Source organism: Sabethes cyaneus, chromosome 3, assembly GCF_943734655.1.
Source record: "Sabethes cyaneus chromosome 3, idSabCyanKW18_F2, whole genome shotgun sequence".
In the NCBI taxonomy this organism is placed as follows: Eukaryota; Metazoa; Arthropoda; class Insecta; order Diptera; family Culicidae; genus Sabethes; species Sabethes cyaneus.
In genome coordinates this window covers 170,454,326-170,477,753 of record NC_071355.1, presented here as the reverse complement: position 1 = coordinate 170,477,753, position 23,428 = coordinate 170,454,326, and the positions used below count along the sequence as shown (strand labels likewise).

At 42.6% G+C, this 23,428-nt stretch overlaps 1 protein-coding gene across 1 annotated transcript in view; it reads left to right on the top strand.

Annotated features, from left to right (window-relative positions):
* Positions 1-837: 837 nt before the first annotated feature.
* Positions 838-23,428, top strand: part of LOC128742351 (uncharacterized) — an 82,121-nt gene continuing 59,530 nt past the window's right edge. Inside the window, exons 1-3 of the mRNA XM_053838687.1 lie at positions 838-905; positions 1,181-2,727; positions 18,262-18,371. Of these exons, the coding sequence (XP_053694662.1) occupies positions 1,322-2,727; positions 18,262-18,371 (1,516 nt within the window). The 5' untranslated portion in view covers positions 838-905; positions 1,181-1,321. The remainder of the gene's footprint in view (positions 906-1,180; positions 2,728-18,261; positions 18,372-23,428) is intronic.

The window sequence follows — 23,428 nt, the reverse complement described above, 5'->3', positions numbered from 1 at the left end:
TATATCTTTTCTCTTTGCCCTTATCAGGAACACATCATCCACAATTCCTATCTCTCCGCAATCCTTTGCACGGAAGGCCAAACAGTGGGCAAGCCGGATCGCCCACCAATCCTTCGGCAGGATTCCACTCCGCTGAAGTGAAGTGCGTTTTTTTCTTTCGTGAATACAAGCTCGTAATGCCCGTTAGTAAAGTGTGCCGGAAGTTGTAACGGCCACGAGCTACGTATACGGAACAAAGTAATTGAGCGGGAGAGACCAGCAAATTCCACCGCCACACGAGTGGCTCCAATTCTATCGGCTAGGCGCGAGCGGACAGCGGACAGTTCCCTCCGAAACTGCTGAACCGACAGCGACGACCACGACCACGACAACGCCAACGACGACGAAGTAGACCCTTTCCACTTCGCCGGCAGTAGTTTTCTGTCACGCCGTTTGGCCGCCTACCGCCCTGCATCTCCTGCATCGAGCGCCAGCGCTGGTGGCTGTTTGTGCGCGCTAGTATCGAGTGAACCGTAGGCAAAACACAACCACGAAACAACATCAACAGTGTGAATCGTAGTACATAGTAATCAGAAGAGCGCTTAGAAAAAAATATAGCAAGTAATGGTAATCATAACAGCATAAAAGCCGCAGCCGAAGAAAAAGAGTGAAATTACACAAATAAAAATATGAAAAAGAAAGTGAATTGAATTTTATTTCCAGCTGGGCTTGAAAAACGATGCGAAAAGGTGAAGTGAGGAAATCGGAATTCGACGCAGAAGAAAAAAAGTGGTAGGAAAACGCGGTTTAAATAATCTAGGCAAAGTGTGGAAATAAATATCAACTGCGAAAACATGCTTTTCTCAAGCCCAGCCGCATGCTAGTGATAAAGTGTGAGGCCAATGCTAGTAAGAGCGCGAACCAAGGTAACGATAAATCTTAGGTGTGTGTTTACGTGAGTCTGGGCAGAAGAAAAGCACCCAACAAAAGAGGTGAAAAACCAGTGGGTGAATGATCGCACAGTTTGAGCGCTTTCGTGTTTTTTTATTCCCTTCATACTGGCTGCGCACGTATTCAGTTAAGTTTGAGACAGTTTCCTTCGTACAGTTTTTCTTCCGTGGTCTGCCAATCTTGTCCGTTTTGCCAACAGAGTCCGATCGGAATGTCCTAAAGGAGTTGTTTTCTTCTCTTTTTTCACCAGCTTTTGAAGCACATTCATGAAGTGGCTGGCAAGTATATCTGACGCGTTAGTTCCAATCAACAGCAGCAACAATCACCGAGTTACTCGCATCGCTCTTGGGAGGAGCCCACCATTCCTTAAAAGCATTCCGTATGAAGTAAGATGTTAGGTCCCACCAAATGGAGACTCCTAACGATAGTCGCCGGAATATTACTCGCACATGCAATTGAATCACCGAATAGCAGAAGCAATAAACTCAAGGGACAGGTTCACACTTTCACAAACCCAGATCTTGGCCTGCGGATAGAACAAATTGAACCCTGGGGCAGTCGAACTATCACTTCCCGGAATTTGCTTGTTCCGCATCAAACATTTTCCAATGTAGATAACATTAGATACATCGACAGCCGATCAGCCAATAGTCGTCTATTGCGGAACACTTTCGGAGCATTTAGATTTGCTGAGCCAATTCCTCCGCAACCATATCCGGTGCCTTTACAGCAGCCCATCACTGCTCAACAGAGAAGAGCAAAAAATTTCCAGAATCGACGTTCAGATGAGGGGACGCAACAGGCGGGCTTTCGATTGCCAGCATCACAAACGGAATCGCTTCCTCAACCACAGAGTTTTCCAAGCCCTCTACCAACAACTGAAGTAACGCCAATCAGCGGGCTTCAAAACGTCACTCGGACCCGACAGCATCGCTACAAATTCATCCCCATTGGATACTTTTACAAAGAGCCCACTAGTAGCCCGAAATTAACCCCAATCCGAAATACACAACCTCCCAAAACCACCCAAGATGATGAACCCGGCGATTCATCATATCCCGAAGATGATCCTCAATCCGAAGACTATAACTCCAGTCTGGAAAGAAATGACACAGAGTCAGACCCGAACGCAATGGGTGCTCGCCGTTCCGGGATACAGTTTCCACCTGGACCGTACAAAGTGGCCAGCACGTTTACTCCGCAAGCGTACAACGAAGAAAGTTTCGCTTTTAATGAACAACTAGGAATTTACCATAGGCCAGTTCAGACCGCAGATGATTACGATGATGCGGAAGCATACGATACCCGACAGCCGCGAACCCCCACGGCTGTTCCAACGCCGGAACTGGACCAGTCGGAAATTTCACGCAACATTTACGCCAATCGATACTTCCGAGGGGACTTCCAGCGACCGCAGCCAACGGCTGGGCTGGATCTTCGACCAGCCGAGTCACAAGTACGGCCCAGCCGATTGGTGGAGTTTCCGGGAGTAGTCAACGTGAAGCAACCATTTCGGGACGAAGTCACCAAGTTTGGCGACGTAAACGGCCCAATTACGGCCGTTCAGCGACCTTACGTAGACTACGGTGACGGTAAACGCTACCGAGCGTACGATCCGAACTACTACGTGGACAGCCCGTACCAGACGAATCGGCACTATTTCCCAGCGAAGGTATACACCGAATCGAGCCAGAAAATTTACCAGCCGTGGAAGTCGGCCCGATCGCCACGGGTCGTGTTTCCACAGGGGGACTTCTCCGGCCCGACCGGGTTCGGTGTGGATAATGTTGTTTTCAGGTGAGTTGTGTTTAGACTATAAGTGAAATTTGAAGAACTATTTGCCAATTGTTTTTAGTTTTTAATTTATTTAGTTTTATTTTAGTTTATTTAGTTCATTAGTAACAAAATAAGTCAACACATATATTCAACAAATGAATAGAAGTTTTGTTTTAAAGTAATGTCTTTCGGATGAAGTATTGATCGCTAAATTTTGCGCTGGTAAACTTCAAACGTTCGTCGAATAGCTTTCTTTTGTACATCTTGCTTCAGTCTATCCAACGGCTAAGGTATTATCCGCAGTTCTGATACAGGCTCTTCTGCTCCCCTTTTCTTGAACCCATGCTGGAACTACCGTCAGGTTTTACTTCAGGAGGGAGGACGTGCATAAGCACTCCGTCGTATCCGTTGCTCGTGTGGGTTCACACAACACCCTTGTCACTTCATACCGCCACTACCCTTCACCTAGGGCCTGGGCTGCCCACTCAGCCCTAGCTAAGCTATGTCAGGGCCTGTCGTAGCAAACGTTCTAGCCATTTCAACTCCGTTATCACGTCCGTTGCCGCCCTATCGACGGCACCCCATGCGCGTTACTCAGCGCACATTCTCTGTACGATGTTGTCGGCGTTGCGTCCAACGACCGCAAGCATCACCCGCGAGTGCCCACGAAACGCGGGCAGTGAAACATCACATGCTCCGCCGTTTCCTCGGCTACCGTGCAAACGGGGCAAAAGGGTGAGCCTACCCGCCCACGCGTATGTATATACTTCTTAAAGCATCCATGTTCCGACAAAAACTGGGTAAGTAAAAAGTTTACCTCACCATGTCTTCTACCGATCCAGGACGACATGTTCTGGATCAACCTATGGGTTAACCTATCGTGATCAGCGTGATCCCATTCCGCCTACCAACGCCTAATAGAGTTCAGCCTAACTCTATCCCTAGCGCCTCTAACGTTCCTAGCGCCCCTAACGTTCCTATGAGTGCCTATGGCCCTCGATGTCCTCACCTAGAAGTATGCATATGGGAATCATGGCTGCAATAACGACCGATCGCATCCAACGATATTGTACGGTAGCTGCACGCTACGCGCAATGCCATCAGCCTGAACACCTTGTTCAGACATGTCTGATTGCGCTTACTATCCAAAGCCAGGGCCCATGCCGGTGCACCGTACCGTAGGACCGACGTGGCAACGCTGGCCATCAGGCGTCTCTTACTGCTGCTAAGTCCATAGTCGTCCGACATGATTTTGGACAACGCAGTAACCGCTGTTGATGCTTTACCACAAGCATAATCCAGATGGCTGGTGAAGTTCAGCCTGTTGTCAGCCAGGTACTTCACTCTTCGTTTGGAGACAATCACTTGGCCTCCAACGATGATTTTAGCCTCTAAGGCCGACTTGAGGTTACTGATCATCACCGCTTCTGTCTTATGATGGGCCAATCGTAGATTGACACCCGCCATCCAACCCTCTATCATGCTTATGGCGTCCGATGCCAGCATTTCCACCTCCTCTAGAAACTCGCCTACCACTGTAAGAACGATATCATTGGCGAAGCTAGTGATCTCGACCTCTGTGGGTAGTTCGAGCCTCAACACCCTATCGTACATGGCATTCCAGAGCGTGGGGCCGAGAATCGAGCCCTGTGGAACACCCGCTGTCACTTTGTACTTCTTCGCCCCATCCGCCGTGTCGTACACTAGCGTCCGGTTCTCGAAGTAACTTTTGAGCAACCTGCATAGATAATCCGGTAACCTCATCCTATGCAGCGCTAGCGCGATTGCACCCCAGTTAGCACTGTTAAAGGCGTTTTTAACATCGATTGTGACAATGGCATAATACTTGTCGCCTCGTCTTTTCCGTCTCACATGCTTCTCGGCCCTCTCCACCACAGACTTTATGGCGTCTACAGTGGACTTCCCCTCACGGAAGCCAAACTGCGAGCTTACCAGCCCGATGTCACTTTTCACCACAGGCATCAGCCTGTTTAGGATTATCCGCTCTAGCAATTTGCCTAACATGTCCAATAGGTATCAGCATTTGTGGCTCGAGCAGCACGTTCTTCGTTATTATTTAGAAGATTTGTGCCAATAGGTAAATTGGCCTGTACGACGAGGTGGTTTCCCCGGCTTTGGCAGCAGTACCAATCTTTGGACTTTCCATTTGTCTGGAAATTCGCATTCCTCTAGGCAGTTCTGAAGCATCTATCTATACATATCGGGATATGCTTGGATCGCCATTTTGAGTACCTCGTTCGGAATCCCGTCAGTACCGGACGCTTTCTTCGTTTTTAAACCCCTGGCAATTACGATGAGTTCCTTATTCGTGACCGGGATGAGGACATCATTCGATTGATCGTACGGGGTCGGAAGCCACCAAACTGGAAAAAGTCCTTCCACGATGACTTTCAGCTTTTGGGGGCAGGTTTCCTGCGACGCAGATGCACCCTTCATCTTTTTCATCACCACCTGGTATGCACCACCCCAGGGGTTCGAATCCGCATCGCGGCATTGCTCCTGAAAACAGGATTTCTTGCTACGCCTAACCTCCTTGTTGAGCGCCAACCTGGCTGTTCTAAGTTCGACCCCCCATGCTTCAGCATCTGCATCGGTCCGGGCCCTCTGCGCTAGACTTCTCGCGCCGTGGCACCTAGAGCGGAGCTGGGAAATGGTATCACTCCACCAGCGACGACCGTTCGTTGGCTGCACCGTCCTGGGCATAGTAGTATCACTTGCCCGTACTAGGACGTCGGTCAGCTCACGGGCACCCATGTTCGAGCGGTTACTCTCTGCGTTGAGTGCTTCAACGAACAGGTTTGTCGAAGGAATTCACTTGCCACCTCCTTCCTACCGACTTTAACCCGCGTGGTCGTGGAATCCGTCGTTCAATCGTGTACCGTATAGCTTGGTGGTCGCTATGTGTGTACTCATCTGACACCCTCCAGCCCATATAGGCAATCAACGTTGGGCTGCAGAAGCATCGATTGTTATACCTCCCTACAAAAGATACTGACAGATCCCACGTTAACCAGACTTACGTCCAGCTTGGACAGAGCTTCCAGCAGGCTTTGTTCCCTAGGGGTAGTGCACCTGCAACCCCATTCGACAGCCCAAGCATTGAAGTCTCCTCCAATAACAACGGGCGTGGGGTGGGATTTGAATCCGCAACACGGCATAGCTCCTGAAAACAGGATTTCTGACTACACCTAACCTCTTTGTTGAGCGTCAATCTGACCGCTCTAATCTCAACTCCGCGCGCTTCGACATTCGCATCGCTTCAGGCTCTCTACATACGCCTTCTCGCTCTGGCTCGCATATGGAGCGGAGGAAACCGATGCGATGGTCTCGTTCCACCAGTATACCGAGCGGCTATTGTTCGTTGGCTGCCCGGTCCCAGGCATGGTTGTATTACATCCGTGTGTTAGGACATTGGTCAGCTCATTGGCACTCAGGTTCACGCGGTTGATCAGATCTTTATCAAAGGCTTTCATTTTCCACCTCCATCAGGGCGAGCACAACCGGCGTGACGGGGACATCCGTCGTTTAATCGTGTATCGTCTAGCCTGGTGGTCGCTATGCGTGTATTCAACGAAAGGTGATATCGATGATCGATTGCTCAAGCAAACTTTTCCCCCATGGGGGTTGTTTGGCTAGTACCCCACTCGACTACCTAGGCATTTAAGTCGCCTCCAATGACACCCGGCTTGCGGCCCGGGAGTTCGTTAGTAAGCTTATCTAGCATCCGTTAGAACTTTTCCGGGGTCCTCGTAGTAGGAGCGTAGTAGCTGCAGATGTAGATACCTTTTTTGGTCTTTCGATACCACCTCCTGAATGAGCTTCAGCAATTCAGCAGCAATCACTGCCATTCGACCATTATCTGTCGCCCAATTGCCATTGCACCGAGGGACTTTTTTGGCTGTCAGAACCGACACATTGGTTTGTCTGTGGCCTGCTTATTGCTCGCTTCTGCTGTGCAGAGCAGTCATCTAAGTGGTTTGGTGTACCCTTTCGTGAAATGGTCTTCTTTGCCACATCGCCTGCACAACTTGGACCGATTGGGGGCTTTGCACCTTCCCAAGACCATGCACTTAAAACAGTGTTCTACAGCCTGTATGGCCGTGAGTCACACACGGACCAACCCAAGTAACATTTTAGGTTTTATTGCACTCTTATGATGGCATTCAAGGCCAAAATTAGTCTTGAAGTCCACCGTAAGAGTACAATAAAACTCACATTGTTACTTGGGAACCGATCTTAATCTTGCTTGCCCAATGTTCTGCTGGCGGTTGCCTCTGGCACTGTATGCCTTTCGCAACCTAATGTCCGAGGGCACCACCTGAATATTAAACTGGTTCTTTCAGAGCGTTTTGCAAGTCACCTACCGTAGTGATATAGGCAAGGTGGCCTAGAGTTGACGCGATTGATACGGCATGCTGTCGCTATTACGCGCAGATGGTTTTGTTGGCTTACAATGCTTGAGACTTGAAAGAGTTGTTCAAATTGTTCAGCCTAACGAGAAATCACTAAGCCGGCGAGAACAGCACTTTCTCCCTCTCAGCTAGAGAGTCTATCCAAGTTTGTTCCGTCTACAATGTTTTCTAACGGTTCTCACCAACTCGGTGTAACGTTGACGAGCTACAGTCTTAGCTGCCCAGGTTTACATCCGCCCGATGATGACTTTGCTCTGTCACCACTCCAGGTTTCTGTTGAAATCGGTCCCTCTGGCCCCGGCGCACTCTGCCGAGGGTTTCATCTCTGTAGATGCTGCTCTGTTGTTTTTCAACAGTTTCGCTCAGCGGAAGTTCTGAGGATCGGAATGCCACTTGTTCGACGAAAGCCCTTTGTACCTCTGCATTTTCCAGACAGCGGACGTCGTAACGGCATCCGACGCTCTCTTCTTGTTCTTGAATGCAAGCGACGCGCAGGCGTCTCTAACCGACTACAAGATGGTGATTGGCATCGGATAAGATGTCGGCGCTGCGTTTGATGGTTCGTAAGGTCCGTCCGTGACCTGTGGTATGAATTTGGCAACAATTATTTTGTCCACGCAAATCCACGCTGAAGCCTCGCACAATACCAAATAACGCACATTAATTTTCGCAAATTCTAATCGTGATTGCAGTATCGGCAGCCGACGCTCGTTGAAAAGAATCGGGCCGAAAGGTTACCTACCATGGCCTAGTGGTAAATCACTGGTTTAACTAGCATGTAGTCATATGTTCGAATCTGAACTAGACAAGACTGAAGGAGTCAATACACTCTCTAATTGTGCTTTACTTTTACGGCTGTCTGCGAAGTCTGTCGAATACAAACCAGAAGGTCAAGTTCCGAAAGCGGAATGTAGGCACCAAGGCTTTATTATTTACTATTCACGATATAATTTATATGACTTATACGTTTTTTTACGTCATATAAATTTCCGTATTGTATTCCATTTCAAACCTAATGGTCCAGCTAATTATATTTACTTAATTTGCATACTTTCACATAAGCTTCGATTTTTAATGAAGCAATCCAACATTATAATGTAATGAAATGGTTCATTCCGGAATTCAAAGCATTTAAATCGGTGCAGTTCAATCTCAACATAAATACTATACGAAAAAATAGGAGGCAAACAGCAACAGAATGCCATCTAATAAAACCGCTCTTTCACCGCACTGCCATAAGTGCACAAAGTTAAATTGCTCAAATTAGTTTTTTTTTCTCTTGAGCGATTGTTATAGCTTACGTAACGAATAATTATTGTAAAATGGAAATAAGGAAACTTCGTTTAACTTTATCATGGTCAATCAAATCGAAATTGCTTGACTAATGATTTTCATTACACATTAGTTCGGTTTCGGTAGTGGTAATCGATTTGAAATCGCTTCGTTGACTACGGTTTGACTGATTAAAAATTGAACATGTTTATGCATTATAAAGTACTGAGCTTTAGGGATATTAACGGATTGCAGTCATCTAGTAACTACGAACAGGAATTAGTCATATTTTTCCCGCGTTTCGATAATAAGTTTATTGCCTCTGCATCTACATCTTTTTACATCTAATTTTCTACATTTAATTTTTCATCACAGTACGTATTTATAATGTTAATTAGAGCTATGAAAATAAATCAGTTTTATGTTTATTAGCATCATTTAAGCTGGAAGTTTTCTTTAATCATTTCAAGTGTCATAGTTATTATCACGGTTGCCATTATTTCCGTTAATGTCTGCTTTTTCGATTTAATTATTTAATGTTTCCTTTTACTTGTTGCTGTGTTTCTGCATGTGAAGTGAACAAAATCAAAGAAATCCGTCCTCTTGCTGACCGTCTACGAGCGGAAATTTTTGCTTGCGCGATTCAGTATTTGTGACTAACTTATCGATCTTATTCTAACAACATTATACGTTTTAGACTACAACTAATCAAATGAAGCTCACTCACACCTAGATTCAGACACAGAAAAAACGCTATAGAAAACCAACAATACTCTTTTCATTCGAACTTTTTGCTTTCTATTAATAACAAATGTAATATGTTACAGAACTGCATTCACATGGATTTAGTTCCGTATGGTTCTAAGCGGACTTTTTTCTCAACTCCGTCCATTAGTCTTAGTAAAATGTCCTTACCAACTTTTTTCCATGCGTTGAGTCACATGGGGCATAATTCTGGAATCGTTGATTCGCACTCCTTCGAGGTTCTTGACGTTTCACAACACTTCTCAATCGATTAGTATTTTTCGATCGGCTGAAGTTCTGGACAGTTGGGTGAATCGGAGTCATTGGGCACGTAAAAGCAAAGCAAAGTCTTGGGCATAAACATCTTTAAGACTTGACACTTCTTTATCGACAGACTTTATAGCCGGTTGGTAGAGACACGGCAGTTACGGGGCTAGTGTAACGTTCCTACTGACTCTAACAGCACCGCCTAGCTAAGATTCGAACATACGTCAACTGGTCTTGAGAATGTAAAAAATACGATTATACCAAGCAATTGTCCTAAGTAACAATTTGGGTTATGATGCCATTTAAGACCTAAATGGCTCATGAAAACCGCCATAAAAGTACAACAAAACTCACATTGTTACTGGGTGTATCTTTAGCGAAATGTTACCTGGCTAAATCTGGCCTGAACAAAGGTTGTATTGTGTGTTGATTTAGTGCGATCACATTGCGATTGTTGATGCCAAGTATCAAAAAATGCGAGTAGCACAAACTCTGCATGTATATATGTTTTGGCGTCGTCAGGGTAAAACAGGCGGCATCCAGTTGGCAGTATGAAAGAAAGTTTTTAAATTAGTAGCCAAAACAAAAGGGGTCCAAGATTACACCCCTGGGGAACACCGGCAACACTCGTGAATACTTCAGAACGGAAACCTCCAATCTTAATGCAAATCGATCGGTTTGTCAAAAACCTTTGAACAGCAGGAGCAAGAGGTGATGCCTCTGTAATTCCGATCGTCTCTCTTGTCACCTCATATGTGAGCAAGGAACATAAACGAGGATTTTTACAGTTCGGGAAGTTCGCTCTCTTGCAGTGACCTGTTAAATGAGCAACATCTCCGAGCACAACTTCAGAATGGACGCTGGAGCGACTCCATCTGGACGGCATATGAAAGTTTTACTGTTGGAGACATGACAATGTGTTTTCTAATGTGAAATGGGCGGAACTCGTAAACCTCACTAGGACAATTGTTGAAGGCAATGGCTAATTGATTGAATCAGATCATCACCTTGTTATCGCTGAAATATGCTCGCACGTTGCACGTATCCAGCGACGGGAAGAGCAACGTTGTTTGGTTTTATATTTTCTGCAACTTTACCGAAGAAACCATGTCTCATCTACTAACACAAAAAATGGACGTGTTTTGAGCCTATAGCGACTGCGAAACACATAAAACGTAAGCTTGTCGTACTCTGATATGGGTGGTTGAGGGCAAGCGGCATCAAGTATACAAGTTTGTAGTACTCGACATATGCTATCAGATGAAGCTCTGATTTCATAAATCCACTTACCCCATTTTACCCCGTAGGCTCGTGAAGTTATGGAAAAACTAAGCTTTAATATGCGATAACTGAGCAAGTAAAGGCCCAAAAGATTTGCGATCTTCTACAAAAACGTGTGCTGTGAGTGCTACGATAATTGCTTAGAACAATATGTTTTTGTAAAATGCAACTAACAAAAGCTAGGTATGAAAAACTAATTTTTAAAGAACATTAAAGAATATGTTCTACAGATCAGCACTCGATAAAGATAGAAATTTTATTTCTTCAGCAAAGTTGCTTGTTTATACATTTTTTACAAATTTGTCAAAAAAACTATGTCTATATTTCCTCACAAAAAAAGTTATTTTTTTATTTTTATTATAGTAACCGATGACTAACTTTTGACACTTTTAGATTATGGGGGGTAGTGCTGAAGATTTCAAATGCAAAAATGAAAGCAAAGGACGCTAAGAAAAAAATTCCACTTTTCGTCCTTTTGGACCACTACACTGTGGCAATGCTTCGCACTATATTAGAGCAGTTCAAGGAATTACAAGACTCTGTTCTGCTCCTTTCTTCTGGTGTTGAATTTGAAAAGGCGTTTAACTGACTCAATCATGAAAACATCTGGGGCACCCTTACACCTAGAGGATTTCCAGATAAGCTAGTCCGTCTCATCTCATCTCATCGGAATCCTCTAACGATGGAGCAGCTAAATGACCTCGATCCTGCCGTCGACATTGTCTTGCTCGCACAACGCCGAAACAATATGCAGAATGACCGCTCCGAGAGCTCCCATGCTGCACGCCTCACAGTCAATGAAATGTAGTGAAGACTAAGTCTATGGTAGTGAATACTGACAATCCTACCAACTTTACAGTGGCGGGACAGGTTGAGCAGGCGGAATTCTTCCAAAATCTTAGTAGACAAACAACGTCCGATGTTGACTGATATAGCCACATGGATAAGGAAGGCCAGGGGTGCCTTTGCAGGTCTGTGAAAAATTTAACACTCACACCAGATTACTATGCATATGAAAACTCGAATTTTCAACTCATACGTTAAATCCGTATTGCTGCCTTCGAAACGTAGTGTGTCTCAGTGGAGACAGCGTAAAAACTGCAGGTATTTCTTAATCGCATGCATGCGATATATTATTCGCACCTGGTGTCCTGACAACTAAACGCACGATAGTAATAGAAATTCGAGAGCCTAAGTTAGAGTTGGATCGGACACATGTAGAGGAAAAATACAAACGAGACAGACAGAGAAGCACTCGACTGAAATCCGCAGAGACAGCGTCGAAGAGGCAGACCCAGAGGCCCATGGCGATGCAGCTTAGCCAACGACGTCCGTGCTGTTTGCAAGAATCTGTCCTAGCCATGGCGTGCAACCGTCGACAGTGGAAATCTCTGAATTCATCCCATTGTTCTGCTGGACCGGCGAACTTAGACCAATAAGAAGATTGGCTACTTGATCTGGTAAGGCAGAGCTTTCGTTGAATGAATGAAATAATGGGCATAAAGATCGCGCTTCTCAAATTCAGAGCTAGCAACTCACTCCTCAAGGTGAACTACCACTGGTAGACCAACATTTTTCGTTTTTTGGAATTTACGAAATGCCAGAATCGTATTGGAAGCCTGCACAGAGACGACTCCGTACAGAGAACATAGAGCCCTCAGCCATTTTAGTCTGCGTAGATGACTGTTCGACCAGGAAGGCTTCAGCGGCGGGTAGATGTCGAATACAAATTCAATCATCATGATCAAAATTCTGGGAGATTCAACAGAGCGTTCTATGCAGGATGGTCTGCATTGAGAGTAATCAAAGGCTCAGTAGCTGGAGACCAAGTTTTGGGCAACAGTTTCCCTAGAGTCCACGGGATCGAGAATGCTACTAATAATCTGGGCGTAAGCCCAAACTCACAACTCAACGAGGCATAGCGTTTTTAACCCATAACCGTACTGTTGAAACAGTACATAACTGTACTGTTGAAAACAAGCGTTGCATCGATATAGCTACTCAAGCGAGTTGAAATAGTAAGCAGATTACCCTCATCACGGCTTTTTATACTGTTCAAGGGGCTACGATCGGTGCGATGGACAACAAAGTCAAAGTAGTTGCACTCACTTGCTGCTGCGGCCAGAAAGAATTGATCTAATCCTCTTACGTTTTGGTAAAACAAACGCATGGAGTGGTTATCTTCCACGTTGCTAGTTGTAACAGCTTCATAGTTCAACTCTGAAGCTGAGGTACTCAGTGGATAGCAGCATGAAAGATCAATAGTATCAGAGGTTTGTCAACGAAGGATAGCGCTACATTGAAACCATTACTACGGGTGGAAAATTGACCATGACGGGCGGGCTGAGAGCTTCCATCATATTTACTGACGTGCGTTCCGTTGATGGAGAAATAGGATCAGGAAGTCAATGGCGAGAGGATTACCGTTGGCCTGAAAGCGCAAGACGCATCAGGGAGGGATTGTTTAGCGGCAATATCTTAACAGCAATAGACAGGTTGAGAACTTCTGATATACTACTGTCATTGCGTTCCAGTATCCACTTCCGTGAGGGAACGTTGTCACCAGGGTTGCCACATGCACAGATTATTCTGTGTTTAACAGATATTTGAAAGAAATCGCCTGTACAGAATCTGTATGCATAGAATACAGATTTTCGCCAAATTGCACAGATTAAACAGATTTTTGAGCTTTTACATGAGAGTGAATGGGACGGAAATAGTCAGCAAAATAACTAAAATGACTGAAGATTTTTGCACAGATATTTTTCCTCGCCGTATAGATTGTCAGATTTTTCCAACAAAAACACAGAATTATATGTGGCATCCCTGGTCGTCACTCCTGTTTTTAGAATCCAGTTGAATATCCTGCAATAGCGATGGAAATGAAGCAAGTGGGCGATATTTTCCTGGTACTGATTCAAACATGCACAAATCAGGAAGCAAGCTATCCTCTAACGGTGCGCGAATAAACTTTGTTTTGCATCTCGAAAAGTCTGATTTTTAAAAAAAAATTTATCCAGTCTACGCTTTCACTTTTTCTTCAAACACGGTTTACATTTGAATTTGCTTTGCAACTGCCCATGTCGATGCCTTTCGATTTGATTTCATTTGAACCATTTAAATTGCTTTGTCCTAGGGATGCTATACCGGTTTTACCGGTATTACCGGACTATTTTCCAATACCGAATTACTGATTTTTCCACGATAATAATCCGGTATTTTCGGTATTTTTTTGCATCATCAAATAACAACTCAAGAAGTCTGAATCGTAGGCAAAACTTTTAAAGCATAGGATAAACTTAATTTCATAACTGAAGTTTCTACAAATAATATCTTAATTATGTAGTTCTTCCAAAGGGAAAACCCCGAAATACCTCGCCGCTGTCAGCATAGAGCCGGAGTGCTTCGTGCTTTTTAAGCAGTCGTCTCCATTCAACTCGGTCCACTCCATGAGCTACTCGTCGCCAATTTCTCAGTCGTCTCAGAAGTCGCAAATCACTATCGACCTGATCGAACCAGCTTGCACGTTGAGCCCCTCTGTTCCTGGTGCCGATAAGGTCGTTGAAGAAAGCTGTTTTCGTTGCATTGTCGTCCAGCGTCTTACGATGTGTCCAGTCCACCGTAGCCTCCCGACTTTCCCCAGCTGTGCGATGGGAATCTCTCCGAGCAGTACCTTTAGTTTGTGATTCATACGCCTCCGCCACTCTCCGCATTCAGTTTGTACTCCGCCAAATATCATCCGCAGCATCTTCCGGTCAAACACGACAAGGACGCGTATTTCCATTGTGAGAGACGTCACAGCTTCAAGTCCGTAAAGAACTACCGGTTAAATCAGGGTTTTATACATTGTTAGCTTCGTACGGCGGCATATGCTTCTTGATCGTAGCGTTTTGCGAAGGGCAAAGTAGGCTAGATTTCTTGCTTGATATGCGCCAAATAATAAAGAATATCACGCAACAAAAGAAATGTGTGATATACAGTGAAGCTGTTCGGAAAATCTTCATATAAGACGAAATGCATGCCAACTGCAAACCAGATGTTTCCAAAATTATGGGCCCTATTCTGTAAGTCACGTCGAGTGTCACTTTGCTCGACTAGTCGACTTTTGGTATTATGTAAGTCACACGCGACCCGATTTTGTCGAGTAACTCGACTGAGTCCACCAGCTAGTGATTAAACGGTTAGCTAGTGACGCCTGAGCTAGCTTTGTTTTGGTCGTACATTGAGCCGCTATGTTGCCCGTTCTTCTTGCACTCGACACTCGACAGTAACTGAGTCGAGCCGAGTTGCTCGACGTGACTTACAGAATAGGGCCCTATTTTGGTAAACGAACGTATTGATTTTTTAGAGTATATCTATTTCATGCGACAAGGGTGATTTCGTATTCTTTCTTTTACCTCTTGGTCGTAGTGAGACAGTAATGCCATCCAACATACTAAAATTGTTGTTTTCTCGTCATGTAACGGAGAAATGGCAACATTAAATTGGGTAAAGAATACCAGCGAATTTTGTGTTAAGCTCTCGCGTGACTTTAGCTGAAATGGTCATCATATGTTATACAATACTCTCGAGTTTTAATAGCATTGCTCGTCAATCTGCATGTACACATACGATGCGTTTGGTTATTTATCGCTTACAGTTTCGATTCTACTCGTAGAACAATACAATTATAAAATAATGATAGCTCAATGATCACTAATTTTACCTTAAAGACAAGGTCGTCAGAGTTCATTTATGGCAGTCAGTATGGCACCGAATATCACCCTTGCCTTCCTTTCTTCAGTGTACCAACATGCTCCCATAGACTAGGGAAATCATCACAAAAAAATAAAATAAGTTCAACTAACCAGCTAGCCGTAATAAGATCTTGCAACTCGAAGCACTACACATTGCATTCTATAGGTTCTATTACTTTTTGGGGCATAAATTACACTAAATACTGAGAGTTCTGCCCAATTAAAATTCATTACTATATTTTTACGTTTTCGCCTTCGATTTTTCATTAATTTTTTCGGCCGTTCCAGTCGTCACATCACTCATGAAACTTGAAAATTCCGAATCCGCGACCGTCGTTGTTGTACGTTACCAAGGAAACGGGTGTATATGTGGAGTGATGCCATATTTGCCGTTGACATTGAGCATGAAATTGATCAATAATTTTGTCTAATAAATTAACGGTCGTAGAGTGTCGAAAATCTTATATATAAAAATCTTATATATAAAAATGGAAGTGAAAAAGTTCGACCGCGCATCACTTGAGAACGGAGCGTCCGATTTGAGCCGTCTTATCTTTATTGTGTTCGTTTCCAACACCGCTATGTTTTTACGGCGAGAAAAGTTGAAAAATTTACTCGGAAGATAGGAAAACTCGAAAAATTAGTTTTCCATATAAAACCCGCAACGCATTGTATGCGCCATGTCGTTGGCTGCTATGATCATCGTACGATTTTTTGCAGCACCGTTGTCGTATTCAAACAAACACGTGGTTACCTTCATTGGAATCGCCACATCTAACAATGCTATTAAACATTTTGGAGGTTTATAATTTCAGAAAATAACCAATCAATAGGTCCAACTTATTAATCAACCTAAACTCAAGCCTAAAGTGTCAGCAATAAAATTCGTTAACTTCATTCATTCGTTCATTCATATCAAATTTATGAAACAAACACGAATCATTTTTATTCCTTTTTACATCGGATGCGTAGCCAGAAGATGCAGGTTAACAAAAGGTTTAAGCACTAAATTCACTAAATTGCCACTTCCCAATCGTCAAATGAAGAATACATTTTGCATATGTTAACGGATTATGAGCATATTCGGTTGAACTGAATATCAAGCTAATAAATCAACAGTAAGAGCATATGATTTAGAATTTAAAAAAATAGTGAACGAAGCAACTATTATACATCGTATTTAAGGGATCAGTTCCGGCGTAATGGTTAGCATTCACGCCTTTCACGCCGAGGACCCGGGTTCAAATCCCAACCCCGCAGAAGTCACGAATGACCCAAGCTGGTTAAAGTGACTATAATCAAAACAAAAAACAATCATATTTAACTTTCAGTCGATTTCATTTCGTATTAGACTCTTTAGAAGTGTAAAAAGGTTTATAAAATGACGCTTTTATGTTAAATTGTTTTAGTGCGTGAATTACCAAAGGAACAATACAGCGATCAATTGATTTTGTGGAATAATAAAATTTAGTTTGTTTTGAGAATTGAGAATAACAGTTATCGAGATTCAGCGATGCAATTCCTTTGGGTAATTCTTATCAATAGATTTATGAATAAAAAAAATAAAAATCTGATGACTATTGATATTGAATATATATCAGAATATAAAATTGGCCCTTAAATTATCGAGAAATTCCAAAGTTGCAGCAGACGATATTAGCCGTCGTACCAAATTTTACAACAAATATATTAACAGCCAGTACTTCTATTTTTAACCAGCAGAGTTTAGAAAACAAGACTCAATGCAACTACCACAAACACGACTGTTGATATTGCGGGGATTGGCAAACCAACTTTTACACCGATATGCATTTCTTACTAATGACTTAATACAGTTGTTAAATTTAGACATTCTCTGAAATCCCAGCGTTTAATAAACCAAACGCAGAACTCCTTAGACAACGGCAAAACTTGACTTATACCTAGAAAATATCCCTTTTTCTAAAACGCAGCAGGAGTTCGTCTGAAGTTTATATATCGTATATTTAGCCCAATTTGTGGCAGTACGAAGTTTGCCGGGTCTTCTAGTATACTTATAAAATTCACAGATAATAAATTCACCGTAAACAACAGTTTATGTAATAGAATTACTGTCGCATCTCGTTCGATAGCAAAAATAGATGCGCGACACTCAAAATATTCTGCACATAACTAATGGTAAATTTCCATATAAAATTCAAGATGATTGTCATGTGCCACATATAAGCATAACCCGCCCAGAAATACACATAAAAATTATACGCGTATGAATAGTACGCGCAAAAGCTTCGCGTATTCATAAATTATAACTTTTTGGCATATAAAGTTCATTAGCTGGGCACATTGCAAAAATCTATGTGTGGGACACGTAGAAACTATACGAAAAGTTTTCTCGGTGTACGTTTCATAATTGTTCGTAACAGATTATTACCTACTACTAGCAACTCTGTTCTCGTAGTGAAAGTACTGAAATAACTAAAAAATGCAACTGGACTCTGACAACCTTCACCTTAAAACTTAAGTTTAGTACTATAAACTTGTATAGGTGTCCCCACTCACCCTCATTAGAGTAGGGAAAGTTTATCAGTTTATTTGAAGTAGTTAAAAGCAAGTTTGCTCATTGAAGTTTCGTTGCTGTTTCTGTTATATCTAAATATTATCCGGTCCATCCACCCAGTAAGGTCTAAACTATTGTCGTATTTGAAATTTATTAAAAAACTTCACTAACAAAATATTTTACCCGTGAAATCGAATTATTTAACCATACCACATTAAAGGCCCGATTCGGGTCTTGACGGGTAACGAACACCAATAAAACATCTTTCACTTCTCCCGCATTGCAGGGACCAAAATTTCGGCCTCAACGAGCTGGCAGCGATCCAGGATGTGCGGAACGAGTTCAACCAGGATGATGACATCATCGATGACCCGTCGACAGCCAGCAAAGATCGAGGTAAGTGGGTGGTTTGCTGCTTTCGTTTGTTTGTTGCTCTTCGTTTTTTTTTTTACTTTTGGTTTCGATTACCTTCACAACTTGTATCGCTGCTGTTGTTATTTGGCATTTCACTTAGACCTACACCTCCTGCACACGAACATTTATATCCCCTACTGCCTCTTTCTTGCTCCACTGCTGACCGTATTACCATGTCTTTCACTTTCGTTTCATTTACATTTTTTATTTTCATTTTCATTTCATTTGTGTTTGCTCATATATGTATTTGCATTCATAAACATCTGCAATTTCAGAGATTACATATTTATTGTTTAACTTAAACGTGTTCGACAACCGCAAGAAATGTTAATTATGAATTGAGGATAAATTGTTAAATACCCAAGCAGGTCTTCTGATTCGACGCTATCGACTTCATGAAATAGAAAAAGTGTGCTCTAATTACTTTAGTTCTGCTTTTTCTCGTTTTGCTGGGTTTCTTTTGATGTGCCATTTGTTCTCTGTGCAATTTCTGATAATCTGAATTAGACTCGGTATAGCTTATTTTTACGCTTGACACGCTTTGAAGCTTAGCATAAATGTCTACACAAGTCATGGTAGTGCACGGCATCGCAGAGCCACGGAATTAAATTGATTTCTTCCCGCTACGCTACCATGAGTAGCTCCCTGATTGAATTCGGTGCAGGCGCACTCGTCTAAGACGACTTAAATGTGGCTCTATCTCTTGTTGTTTGTTTTTCCAGTAGGCACAATAGATCGCGAAAGACCATAAAAAAGTGGATCATCTCTTTAGCAATGCTCGAACGAAGGGTGTCTTCGAGGCATGGCTTTGCTTTACTTTTGCATAAATCTAATAATCTTGCTGGCAATTAATTTTTACGGTGAGGGCTTTTAATAGCTGTGCACCGATCCGCTACAGTACGGTGCAATGTTAACAATCTCGTTTCTAAGCCTGACTGACATGCGGATGGCTTCCTTGTTACGTAAGCGTTACGAGCGCAAATGACTGCTCGAATGACTGCATATAAACTTCAATAGGATTTGCAGTAATCCTTTAAACTAGGGTAGTTTCCTAAATATATTTTTCAACTCTCTTGGTTTCTCTAGAAAAATTATAGAAAAATAAAGTACTACAACCTGGATCTCCTTATTTGTATTGTAGTCTGCGGCTACCAGCGATCCCACATACACGAGCTCATCTAGCACTTCTGGTTCGTTGCCGGCAACGATTACCGTCCGCGAAAAAAGCCGCGGTCCGCGTTAAATCAGACCAGACCAAATCGCAAAATTTAAAAGAATGAGTTAATGACAACAAACGATCAAGAATTTTCTAAGCTACATTTTACTCTAATAAGACTACATAAATGTAAATCACCTGACAAAACAGTAACTCAGAGACTTCTTAGTCTATCTAAAAAAGATTTACATACTTTCTGTGGCCTGGTAACGGGCCACTGCTCAAGTAACTATCACTTAAAACAGCTAGGCAAACTGGAAGATGACTCTTGTCGTTTTTGTAACCTAGATAGCGAAGATGCGAAACATCTGCTTTGTAACTGCGTAGCACTTTATCATAGAAGGAGCAAATTCTTTGGGAAGGGCTTAATACAACCCTCAGTTGTGTGGACAAGTTTTCCTAATAAGGCAATTAACTTTATTCGTTGTATTATACCTTATTGGGACAATGCCATTAGTCAACAAGTGGAAATCACTCCTACTAATAGTGATACACCTTGATGTGGCTTACAGTAAATAGGGGCCGCCACAATAGATCAAATTACTGGTGGAGAATGTACCCAACAGGGAAAAAAAACATAAATGTTGCAAACAGCTAGTGTTATGTGATGATTTCGAACAATTGATAGCTACAAACCATACAGACAGAGATGGGCACAATTCCGCTAATCCGCTAACAGCTAATTAGCTTAGCTAACATTTTGGTTAGCGGTTAGCGTTTTCGCTAATTTTTATAATCGTTAGCATTTTTATTAGCTTCCGCTAAATTTATGTACCGCTAAATAAACCGCTCACTTTTTTTGGCAGAAGGAAATTTTTTGAGAAATATCGCATAAGCTTAAGTCGAAGGATTCTAAATTCCAAACTTTTGTACGTACTTTACCAGCCGAGAACCGGGCTGGCTCTTGCCGTATCAACAATTCCTCTCCATTGACTCGGTTCTAGGCTACTCGTCGCCAATTCGCTGAGCGTCTCGACACACGCAAGTCGGCTTCAACCTGGTTAAGCCATTTGGCACGTCGAGCCCCTCTATTCATAATGTCGGTGGGGTTCTTGAAGAGAACGGATTTCATTGCACAGTCGTCCCGCATCCTTGCGACGTGGCTGGCCCACCGTAGTCTCCCAACTTTCGCCAGGCGTACGATAAATAGTGCCTGCAACCCGAGGTTCATATGCCTCCGCCACTCTCCGTTATCCGTTTATGCTCCGCCAAAAATAGTTCGCTAATACGGCAGGTGCACGTAACCAATCCAGAGAAAATGTTATTTGGAAAGCTTTCCCAAAAATTTTCACAACGATCGAAAACTCCAAATAAAAATCGAGAAAACTATGTCTTGCCACATGGAAATATATTTTTATCCTTTTTTAATATGCTATTGCAGTAAGCGATAATGGTCTTTAAACATTTTTCGTGAATGCCTGCAATTTTTTTCACGGAATTAATTCATTTACTTTTTCTTAAACCTTTGCAACGATGGTTTTCTTTTATAGCCGAAATTAGCACTGATCAAAGTATTGCCAAATCTACAGTGCTAACAAATTTAATGGTTAGCGTTAGCTTCCGCTGAATTTTTGGATAATTTAGCGGTTAGCGGTTATCGAAGCTAACGTTTTGATTTAGCGGATTAGCTGTTAGCGAAGCTAACATTTCGGTTAGCGGTGCCCACCTCTGCATACAGAGCAGCAAACTTTGAACGCGTTTTTCTCGAAATAAGATTTTTGTCACTTGGCTCGGTTTGACTTAACCGCGACCATTTGAGCTATTACCATTATCATTATATTTGGTCTTCGACGCATTGATTTAAAGCCTAATCCTTCTAGGCTCCGCTTTCAGTCTAGCACAGCCGACCTTCGTCGTGGCAAAGTTTCTGACACCTGCTTAGCCACCTGGCAAAGTTATCTGCTTAGCCAAGAAGTTTGCTACATTTAATGAGAATCAAACCTCCCTTTTTGAAATCTGATCATCGGATCACCTTAAGAGCGATGTTGAGAATCATACAGGATAAGTTGTTCTTCAGCACCCTCGCTGCGTCTCGAAGAGACTCAGTTCTATGGACTTTAACAGCCTCTCCCAGCCGAGATTCAAACATACAACGTACCTCAATACCGGCTGGGAAGCCATAACTTTAACTCTGTTATTTCAATTTAATTTTTTGTTTGATGAGCAAAGCAAAGCCGTGGGATTAAACGTCCTTTCTAAGACTTGACCCTTCTTCATCGACAGACTTCGCAGTCGGCTACTAGAGTACAGGACAGTTACGGGGCTAGTGCAAAAATCCTACTCTATCTAGCAGCACCTAGCCTAGCCGAATTCGAACATGCGACGACTGCCTTGTTAGACCAGCATCGTACCCAGCGTTGAAAAATTCATAGCAACAAAAAACTCAATGAGATTTCAAGCACAAGAAATTTCAACTTTGATCAAAAGCGCAGAACTCACATATGAATTTCTCTCGCTATTATATGCGATGTCTCTGTTACTATACGATGTGAACCAAATTCAGCTGTGAGCATTTTGCTTACTTCTTCCACAGCTGGCATTTCATACAACGAACCAGAGAGCGAAAGAGAATTTACCGCCAGAGAAAACACCAGCTGCGAAAAAAGCTAGCACACATTCATGAATGAAGATGGCAATCAAATTGGCAGAATTTACATTTTTCCTTCGCGAGAATCGACATTTTCTTAACTAGAAAGTAAAAATTATAATAAGAATTAAATAAACATGTAGTTTAAATGTGTGTTTTAGTTTAACTTTACGATTTATTTAGAGATTCTCTTTCTCATTCTCTTACGCTCAGTCACAGTTACGTATCGCACGAGAGAATGCCTATGCTGTTCAACAACGAATTTGTATGTATAGGTGTATAGCTCCGGGTAGCAGTTGAAGCAAAGCAGAATATGATCAAGCGGGTAGAAATATGTGTGAGTTTTTTCTGCATATGATCAAGATGACATGATTCACAGTTGAATTTTGAATGAATTTTGATATTTCAAGTTTTTAACATCACTGATCGTACCTCGAAACCAACTAAGCGGCATTTGTCTGATGAAGAACACTCAATTTCAACCAAAACAGATTTTAACTGAAAATAATTCTCCATTTCCTGAATAAGCTGCTTACGGTTAGGCTATGTCTTCCGGATGTTCCGGCTATGTTTTGTTAAGATGTTAGGCTTTCGTTTGACGTCGAAACAGGAGCGTTGTACGGCCTTCATGTCAACTTTACGTATGCATCTCTTGATTCTACCAATCAACTGTTTGCAATTCGTTGCTCTCCAGTTATTTTTGTACACCAAGGAACTCAAAATCCCGAAGAAATCTTCGATTGGGCGCACTGAGACAGATTTTTCGAGTCGTGATTCTTGGGTAAAAATGGGATTGACTGAGTATTCAGGAACGATTGTGTTTTTTTTGGCGTAATGCGATGATGCTCTATCCGGCCAAAACACGTATTGTCCATCTTCATGATGTTTTTGTAGAAACAGGATCCAAATTTTATCCAAACATTCGTCTGGTGCATCTTAATTGATAGCCAAACCAGAGGGCTTGTTGTTGAAGAAACGAGAAAGAAAACGATGTACTTCTGCGTCCATAATTTTGGCTGGTCTTCTACTAACTTGCTTGCGAATAGTAGTTGGGCATCTTAGAATATGGTAAACAGTCGATGCCGCAACATATTTACTTTTTGAATGTTGTACCGTATACTTTTTGCCGAGATTTCTGTTGTAGTTCGTTGAAGTGTACAACGCGCTCCCGGAATGCTTCTTGTTTCGACGCCATTTTTAGCAAAGCTGGGCAAGCATAAACAAAACAAAAAATAT